General features: G+C 43.1%; 1 protein-coding gene across 3 annotated transcripts in view; it reads left to right on the plus strand.

The window, feature by feature from the left end:
- The window catches only part of zdhhc1 (zDHHC palmitoyltransferase 1), a 40,827-nt gene extending 38,742 nt beyond the window's left edge, over positions 1-2,085 (plus strand). Inside the window, exons 11-12 of one of the 3 annotated variants that reach the window (XR_013844080.1) lie at positions 1,352-1,430; positions 1,565-1,615. Coding sequence is in view for 2 of the 3 variants with exons in the window: in XM_079998069.1 (XP_079854195.1) it covers positions 1,352-1,430; positions 1,565-1,926 (441 nt within the window). In the remaining variant the exon portion in view is untranslated. Of the gene's footprint in view, positions 1-1,351; positions 1,431-1,564 lie in introns of all 3 variants that reach the window. The other 2 variants (XM_079998069.1, XM_079998070.1) reach the window with 2 other exon arrangements.
- Positions 2,086-10,144: the final 8,059 nt, after the last annotated feature.

Here is a 10,144-nt window from a genome sequence, read left to right on the forward strand (position 1 = left end):
CTCATAGTTGAGGTTTACCTATGATGAAAATAACAGGCCTCTCTCATCTTTTTATGTGGGAGAACTTGCACAATTGGTGGCTGACTAAATACTTTTTTGCCCACTGTATTGTTTCTGACTTCCCAAAATAAACTGTTGATCCCAGAGAGCTGCCTTAAGTACATATCTGATCCAACCCTTATACAACCAGCCCTTGTATAAGATAATAAATTAACTTTGAGACCAAAATCTTTTTCCTCTTCATTGTTTATTACAAACAGGGCATTCAGAAATAATCTTTCTAACACCGGCGACGGGCTCCTGTGCCCCTGGCGTTTGTGGGTGTGTCGGCTCATAATGGACTGGCTGTTGTGTGTGCGGCAAACATTTCAAACCGCTCCCCTTCCATATTTAATATGCATTATATAAGATAGATGGTGCCATGAGTACGTTTTTTTTTATTTATTGAAATGTGTTTTACTTACGCACTGCTCCACTCCAGTCCAGTAGGTGGCGGTAATGCAGAAGACTATATACCAGCAAGAAGAATAAAATGGATAAGGAAAAACCCAAATTGATTAAGTGGATTATCGCTTTTTTGTCTTTTTCCATTTTATTCTTCTGTCCTTGTATTTAAAAATATAGAAAAACATGAATTCACATAGAGGGAATCGAACCTGGTCTACTGTGTAGGCGGGAAATACTTACTTGCTACACTATATGCACCACATGTAAGTTAGTGTGTTCATATATATTGCTCGGGGACGTAGTCCCCTGAACTGAATTTAGATCCTGGTCCCTACGGTGGAAACACACTGAGTTCCTCCAAGATTCCTAGTTCCTTGGGGGGTTCCTGCAGTGGAAACGCGGCTTTAATGCATCTATCGCCATGGCTGCAGCGTCTACTCTGGTTGTTTGTAGAGAGCACACAAGTTCTACATGATGGAAGGTTTGACTCTTTATTGAGACTCAGTCTTGACGGGTCACTCAGTAAAAAAAGTTTGATTTATTCGTTCAGTTTGATTTATTTGATTTAACGCACGGTGAGCGAAGGAGGACTTCCGGTGAACAGGCAACAAGTCAGAAGAGTTGGTCGCTCTGAGTTATGAGGTGTTCTCACAGAAAGTATTAATTTCTTTCAAATGGTTTATTTTGCTGGAATGCAGTGCCGGAGTGAATCCAGACTCCCAAATCACTTTAAAGATTTGTTTGCTGCGAATGAATCGTTCGCCAAACGGGCATGGGGGTTTCTTTTTTTCTTTCTTTCTCGCTGAAGACATTTCCTTCCTTTATAACTTTTTACTCTTCCATGTTCATTAAAACCCTGAAATTTTCATGTTTATTTCCTTTATCTCTTTATTGACTTTTCCAGAATAAGAAAAGGAAAAATCACAGAGTTCCTGCAGAAAGAACCAAGCGGCAACCGAGCAGAATCAGCACAACACAACCCGGTATGGTACCGCTGTAGTTTACACTGATGCTGTAGTGTAGATCATACTTTACACCATAGTTGACATTGTGTCTGTGGTTGCACAGTCAAGGGTTTGGAGGACCCAGACTGATCCCAGATGTTTTTCTCCTGCAGAGGGCGGCAGTTTGGCTCCAGGGACCCTTAGCCTCCATGTTCCCTTCCCAGCATTCCCTCTGAGGGCCTCCCTGCCACCCCTGACATCCTCGGGCCCAGTGAGGGCAGCCGGACCCCCGGCCGAATACCACTCTGATTCGGCCGAATCGCTGGAGGAGATCCCGGTGGCTCTGGCCCGGCTGGGCTCCTCCTCCATCCCAGGATGTCCTGCAATCGGCCGGCCCCGCCCAACGTTAAAGAGGAAGGTGAAGAAGAGCAGCCGGGGCCTCAGGTTCCAGATGCTTCCTCCAAACATATTCCTCAGCCAGAGCAGTGGAGACGCAGGAGGAGGAGCTCAGATGGTTCCTGCTGAGGAAGTATGAACTTAGTTCTTAGAGTATCTCTCTCTCTCTCTCCCTAATTCTCTCTCTCCCCCCATCCCCGTTGTCATGTTCCCTCCAGTGCCCCCTAGTGTCAATTTGAGCGCAGTGCAGCGTTATAGGACCAACACATTTAAACTGCTGTATTTACTTTGACTAGGAGGAGGCGCTGAAACACAGTGATGTTCGATTCCCATGATGCTTTTCTACAATTTATGTCTCAATAAAAACCTCAGCTCACAATTCCCTTTCTCTTTTTTTCCCCTCTCTATTACGTTATATCATTATATATTATTAAATATTAGCGAGACGAGGACTTGACATTTTTTCAATTGTTTTTAACTTTTTTACAAAAGCCCCGGAGAGATGAACATCACATTTTTTTAATTGCCAGACCTTTTTAAACCAAAACGCATGCAGGATGTAATTTGTAACAAGATGGCAGCTGCCCGCCGCATGCCCACCCACATAGTCCTGCACCCCGCCCATCCCGCAAGCCTCGGTCTATTGTGTGGTGTATGTGCTGAGTATGAGTTTTGGCACTGGGAGAGATAGCCGAGTCGCGACCGGATCGATCCAGGGGCGCAGCAGGCCGGGAAGCAACCACGCGGACCCCCTCCCCCCGGATCCGAACGCGCCCCAGTGGTCCCACCTCCCGTACCTGGTGACAGCCAACCCACAGCGATCAGCCAAGGGCGCAGAGCGTCCGCCATGCACCTCCACCATGCACCTCCGCCATGTCGGGCAGCTCCGCACCCCCATCAGGCCCCTGGTCAGCCCCCAGCTGCCTGAGCATGCGGACTACAGAACAAAGAGTGGCAGACGGCACCCCCACCCACAGCCCGACCCCCCAGAAACGAGCACCCCGCGCACCAAGAGCGTCAGAGGGCAGGTACCTCGGCAGCCCGGTGTGATGACAGGAGACCGCCACCCACGAAGGAGGCCACATGGAGAGCCCTGTGCCTAGCACAGCCAGCCAGGTTCAGGACTCAGGTTGACAGGACCAGACGGAACACCTAACCAGTCCCGGCACAACAGGCCAACCTCCATGCATTTTGGAGTTGCGGGTCATAGAAAAGGTCAGCAAAGCTTCCACAGGTTGATATCGGTGGGAACAGCAAGGTCTCTTTCCCATTTAATTGTAGGTAAAGATAAGGTCTATTTTTAATAAAAGTTTGTATATTCTCGAAAAGGGATTTTTCAAGTAACCGATATGAGTGAGATGTTCAATCATTTCAGGTGGTTGTAGGATATTGTTCGTCAATTTGATTTTAACTTTTAGAGACTGCTGTAATTGAAGGAATTGAAGGAAGCGGTGGCCACCGATATTATACCTTTGGGTTAAGGTTGGGAAGGATATAAGCAAATTGTTTTCAAAAATGTGTTCCAGATGAGTAATTCCTTGTCTTTTCAAAGACCTAAAGATTATTGGTCTGTTTTTAACCAAGAAATCTGGGTTGTGCCAGATTGGCGTGAATTTGTTTGGAGATAGAGTGTGACCACTGAGTTTAAGGAATTTCCACCAGGCTGACAGAGTTGTTGCGATAAGTGGATTTTTAAAGCAATTATGTTTTCTTATAGATTCAGTAAGAAATGGGAGATCTGATAATGATAACTCCTGACATTCAGATTGTTCAATGTCTCGCATTCCTTGGGCCAATTTTTGCTCTGGTTGTAACCATTTAATTATAAATTGAATATGGTTTGCTGGATAGTAGTATCTAATGTTTGGGGCTGCTAGGCCTCCACAGTCTTTGTTTTTCTGTAGTGTTGCTAGTTGAATTCTCGGTTTCTTGTATTTCCAATAAAATTTGTTGACTATTGGGTCGAGACTATTAAACCAATGTACTGCTGGTTGCACTGAGGTCATTGAAAATATATAGTTTATTTTTGGAAGTATTTTCATTTTCACTTCTGCTATCCTACCAATTAGTGAGATGGGTAGGTTGTTCCATTGAATGAGGTCTTCTTCAATGGATTTCAGCAATGGAGTGAAGTTAAGGGTAAACAAATCTGATAGATTGGAGGAGATATCAATACCAAGGTATCTAATATTGCCCGTTGTGATGGTAAAGTGACTTTTCTGGGTTGCAGCATTACAGTCCCCCCCAGTGGTAAGACTGTGGTTTTAGTGCAATTTATTAAATAGTATGAGATAGCTGAGAATTTAGATATAAGATTGAACACCTCCGGTTGGGATGATATTGGGTTCCATATGTACAACAGGATATCGTCTGCATACAAACTAATTTTGTGAACAGAGTTTCCTGTTTGTATGCCTACAATATTACTGTTTTGATTCTGATCCATTGAATGAGGGACTCTCTAAAGCCAAATTTGTTGAGGATTGAAAAGAGATATGTCCAATTCACTCTATTAAATGCTTTTTCGGCATCCAAAGAGGCAATAATAGTATTAAAGTTGTTCCTTTTCGATATGCTCATCAAACTGAATAAACAACGCATATTGCTGGATGAGTGTCTGCCTTTGACAAAGCCTGTTTGATCTGGGTGAAATATGAATGGAATTACTTTTTTAATTCTGTTGGTTAGTGTTTTACTTATAATCTTAAGGTCGCAATAAATAAGGCTTATGGGTCTGTAACTGGAGGTGAGGGTTGGGTCCTTTTTGCGTTTCAGCAAAACCGAAATGAGAGCAGTATTCATGTGCGGAGGCATGGTGGAAGTTGACTTGACCTCTGTAGCCACTCTGATGAATAATGGGGAGATAAGTGGCCAGAAGTATTTATAAAATTCCACTGGGTAGCCATCCGATCCAGGTGATTTATTGTTGGGCATAGAGAAAAGCGCTTTCTTGAGTTCTTCAAGAGTAAGTGGTTGATCTAAGATGGTAGCCTGCTCCGTCGAAAGTTTAGGAAGGTCAATATCATCAAGGAGTGAGTGAATGTTTGATATGTTCAATTCATTATCTGAGTGATATAGGTTCTTATAAAAGTCTCTAAATATGTAATTGATGCAGATATGTTATTCTACCCTGTGAATCTTTGATGGCTGTAATAAGTGATTTTTCTCTATCATTTCAATTGATTGGCAAGAAATTTACCTGATTTGTCATTGAATGTTCGTGTCATAAGGAATTGTCTTTTGAAGGTTGATAGTTTCAAGTTGAGATGTAATTGTCCTGATCTCATTTCGGATTTGCTCAGAAGATGAGTAGGCTTGTTGGGAATGCAACTCCTTTAGTCACTGTTCGAGATTATTTTGGCATTCTTGTCCTTTCTTTTTCTTGTGAGTGGAGAATGAAATAATACTACCTCTTAGAACTGCCTTAGCTGTTTCCCAAAGTAAGGATGGTGATATTTCTGGTGAGTTATTCAGTTCAATGAAGGAAGTCCATTCTCTTGAAAATAAATGGTTAAATTCTTTATCTGTCAAAAGTGATGTGTTAAACCGCCACCTGCCGGGAGGGTTCCGGTTGTTTCATTTATCAGGATGAAACTAATCGGCCCGTGATCGGAAATTACAATAGGGTGGATTTCTGGATTCGTTTTGGACAGTGCAGAGTTACTTGTCAAGAAAAGGTTGATTCTAGAGAAACTTTGGTGGGGCGGTGAATAATATGTGTATTCTCTAGAATGTGGGTTGTTTGATCACCAACAATCCCCAAGAGCAAGATCACTCATATATTGTTTTATAGTGTCCAACGAACGCCAGGATTTTGGAATATTTCTGGTTTGAGGACGGTCTAAATTTGGATCCAGTACTGTGTTGAAGTCTCCTCCCAATATGATAATTGATTCAGAAAATTCTAAAAGTTTTGAAAATATATTGTGAAAGAATTTTGGGTCATCCTCATTGGGGCCATAAATATTAGCTATTTTTAATTTGATGTTACCTAAAGTCCTTATGAAATCCATTATGAAACGACCTTCTGGGTCTCATATTGTGGTTTTATTTTGATATGGGATACTTTTATTGATCAATATAGATACAACGCTTTTTTTTTAGTGGTATGATGCGGAAAACATCTGATTAACCCATTTAGCTTTGAGTTTGAGGTGCTCAGATGCAGTGAGGTGGGTTTCTTGCAGTAGACAAGCTGGGGTTCATCTTGGTGAAGTGAGTTAGGATTTTCCTACGTTTAGCAGGTGAGCCCAAGCCGCTCACATTCCAACTAACAAACTTAATGGGTGTCATTGAAGCTAGTTAGGGGGTGATGGCACAGTGCATCCAAGGCAATAGCTATACTACCGTTCCCATGCTTTCCCATAGATAAGTCTGGGGCTTCCTCCTTTATATTCCTTTTCATGCCATAGTATTGTAGAAAGTTTGTAGGGATACATAACTGCACAAACAAATGACGAGTAGACAAAGATAAACACAGAACATTGCCGGATTAGACATACATGAAGTGAAAGACATTATAGAGTGAGAGTGATAGGAGATGTAAGGAGAGAGGGATTAGGGAGGTGAGATGATGAGAGAAGTATGGAGGGGGAATTAGGAAGGTGAGATGAGAGTGAGCGATATTTTAAATCCTGACATAGATAGCATGCCTATTCCTACATCTTGCAGTATATAATAACTGGAATTACAAGAATACATACATTATGATCAGAATAACCATGGTGTGGTGGAGGAGTCTCGGTATAACAGATCGTCTATATATAATTTGTCAGCAACCATCGATACGCGTTTACCCTTCTGCCAGTTCTCCTTCAGGACAGGATACAGCACCTTCCTTCGGTCGTTGATCTCCCGGGGGAATTGATCGTCCATACCCAGCGTGGTTCCTTTCAGCTCCCGTGCTTTGCTTTTAACCAGCTCCTTGTGCTTGAAGTGTTCAAACTTAGCAATTATGGAGCGGGGACAGTTCCCCACACGGTGTCCCAGTCGATGAACTCGGTGAAAGATGATCTGCTTCACGGTGTCCGTCGGGAGTTTTAGGGCGGTGCGGAGAAAGTCTTTCACCTTATTTTCTGGGGACTCGGTGTAGTTCTCTCCCAGAAAATATGAGGTTGTCCCGCATACTTCTAGATTGAATATCTAGGATGGTCTCTTTCATTATTTTATTTTCCTTTTTTACAACTTCCATCTCCGCTGTGAGACGCTTCGTGGATGTTTTCAGATCCGTGTTGTCTTTTTGCATCTCGCCGACCGTGTGGTGCAGGAAATCAAGGCTGGCTTTGATCTCGGTAATGTCTCGGAGAAGTGGTCCGAGCATATCCAGCTTGTTGTTAATCTCATCCACCGGCACCCGGTATGAGATCATCAGTGTCTGTTGCTGAGTGGGATTATTGCGGTCCTGGTCCTCTTCCATCAGGTATGCGTTCTAAAAAAAAATCGATATAATCCTCGAGGTCCTCCACTTGGGTTTCGCGCAGTGTTCCCTTTTTTTTATATATAAATATATAAATATTATTTGCAATTCGCTTTGTTATTTTGGCTGAGGTGGGGCTACTGGTGCGTTAGTTTGTGTAGCAGAGCATCGCCATGTTGGGTCTCCGCTCACTACTCACTTCTGCTTCCGTCTTCTCGCAAGATCAATGCTGATCATGGATTATAGTTCAGTTTTCAATACCATAGTCCCCACCAGACTGGCTGTCAAGCTGAAGGAGCTCAGACTGAATACTCTGCTGTGTGCCTGGATCCTGGAATTCCTCACAGCATGGCCCCAGGTGGTTAGGGTGGGGAGGCACATGTCCAGCTCCCTCACACTGAACACAGGATCCCCCCAGGACTGCGTCCTTGGCGCCCTACTGTACTCCCTGTACACACATGACTGTGTGGCCAGGTCCAGCTCCAACACCACCATCAAGTTTGCTGACGACACCATTGTGATGGGCCTGATCACCGACGGCGATGAGAAGGCCTACAGCGAGGAGGTGACTGACCTGTCACTCTGGTGCCAGGACAACAGCTTCCTCCTGAACGTCAGCAAAACTAAGGAGCTGATTGTGGACTTTTCGCGTGGATTACAATCGAGGACGCACACACCGTTGGTGATTAATGGGACTTCTGTCAACAGGGTGAGCAGCTTCAAGTTCCTGGGAATCCACATCACAGGATCTAACATGACATTACAAACAGACACTCTGGTGAGAAAGGCGAGGCAGCATCTTTACCACCTCAGGCAGCTGAGGAAATTCCGGGTCTCGGTGAGGATCCTCAAGTCCTACTCTGGAGCAGTGGAGAGCATCCTGACAAGCAACATCATGGCCTGGTTTGGGAACTGTACTGCTCAGGACAGGTGGGCCCTGCAGAGGGTGGTGCGTTCAGCTGAACGTACCACTGGAACTACCCTCCCCTCCCTGCAGGACTTATACAGGACTTATACACCAGGAGGTGTATAAGAGGTGGGGATGGTAGCTCAGGAGGTAGAACTGGTCTTCTAGTAATCTAAACGTTGCTGGTTCGATCCCAGGCTTCTCCTGCTAGCATGCTGTAGTGTCCTTGAGCAAGACACTTAACCCCTAATTGCTCCTGATGGCTGTCGTCGGTGTTTGAATAATTGTAAGTCGCTTTGGATAAAAGCGTCTGCTAAATGCAATGTAATGTGTAGTAGCAGAGCCTGTAGGATCATGAAGGATCCTCATCACCCCAACAACGAACTGTTCCAGCTGCTGCGGTCAGGCAAGCCCCTCCACAGTCACACAGTGAGGACAAAGAGACTGAGACAGAGTTTCTTCCCACAACCCATAAGGACTGTCAATGCTGAACTCACCAGGGGTCCTCACTGAGTCATACACAGGCTCCATTACCTTACTGCACTGCACTGTACTGTACGTAGCATACTGTACTGTATTGTTGTTCTGTTTGGTGTTACTGTATTTCTGCGCCGTACTGTTGTACTGTATATCTCTACACACACTACCTCACTTTATTCACATTGCACTTTAATGCACATATCTGTATGTACATAATAGCTTATCCCATATACATAAGTCTATTTCCTTTATTTCTATTTTGTGCTCCCACTCTGCAATACCTTTGAGTTCTTTATTTTATTTTATTCTATATTATTTGACTTACTTACCGCATTACGTTTTAGGAATCAGTTAGTTAGTCAAGTAGAAATTTTTAGGTCGCTATTGTGTTCAGTCTAGAACATATTGTGCGTAATCACCGGGAGTGTTGCATTGACATTTTACTGCATATATGTATAAAAGTATGTATATGTATGTGATGAATAAACCTCTTGAACCTTGAATCTGTTCAAATTTGAATTTATCTTTAATTTGAACTTTTAATGGAGAATTGTTTTAGGAACATGCCTAAAGGGACGACCCCTCTGCCCCCGGAATATGACTGCCCCATTAATAAACCAGAGACACATTTTAACACTCATTTATTATCTGTTTCGAGTAACATTTAGCAAACTTTTTATTTCAGTATAAATGGAATCAAGACACAGAAAAGCATCTTTATATGAACAAGTGTGAAGTGGACGGGCACGGTGTTAAAATAAGATAGTATTTTAGAATACAGTGAAGCAGGAGTACTGCATCAAGCTTTAAAGCTCCACCCAAAGGCACACAGAGGCGTGGTCACAAAGGAAGCTGCAGGTTTCTAGTAGTCAGAAGGGTTGACGCTGAGCAGCATGAAGGTAGAGCAACATGGCCGACATCTCACACAAGACGCTCTCACAAAATAAACTGTTTTTCATTGTCAGTTTGATAAAATCTTATTTGTATTGATATAGAGGTCGTTGACAAAAAATAATTAGAGCAAATCAAGATTCAAGTGATTTTCTGTCAAAAACCACAAGGCGCTCTACTTCCTGTCACATGGGACTGTACTTCCTTTCACATGGTGTTCTACTTCCTGCCCCATGGAGTTCCATATCCTGTCACAGGGAATTCTACTTCCTGCATAATCATCTGGTGGATGATAAAACCTACTGTATGAGTACTACAGTACTACTACCGTACTACTACAGAACTACATTACTATCTTGTATTACTAGGAGAAGAAGATTCGGTCAGTGTGAATGGAATTCTCACAGAATCATTTAATTCTGTCCAAATTATTTATGTTGTGGAATGCATCGAGAATCATTCACACTCATTATGAATTATGACAAATGTATTTTTTCCACATTAATTTACTTGGCTAATTATTTCCAGTTCCAAACATTGTTTGGCTGCGTGAGAGACTCGCAGCTCACGACTCTTTTTGCTCTGTTGGTAGCATTAGCATTGAAACAGGAAGGTTTTAATGATTGATAACAATGATTGATTATTATTGATAACGATTGATAG

The sequence above is a fragment of the Zeus faber genome (genome assembly GCF_960531495.2).
Source record: "Zeus faber genome assembly, chromosome: 3".
Taxonomy (NCBI): Eukaryota; Metazoa; Chordata; class Actinopteri; order Zeiformes; family Zeidae; genus Zeus; species Zeus faber.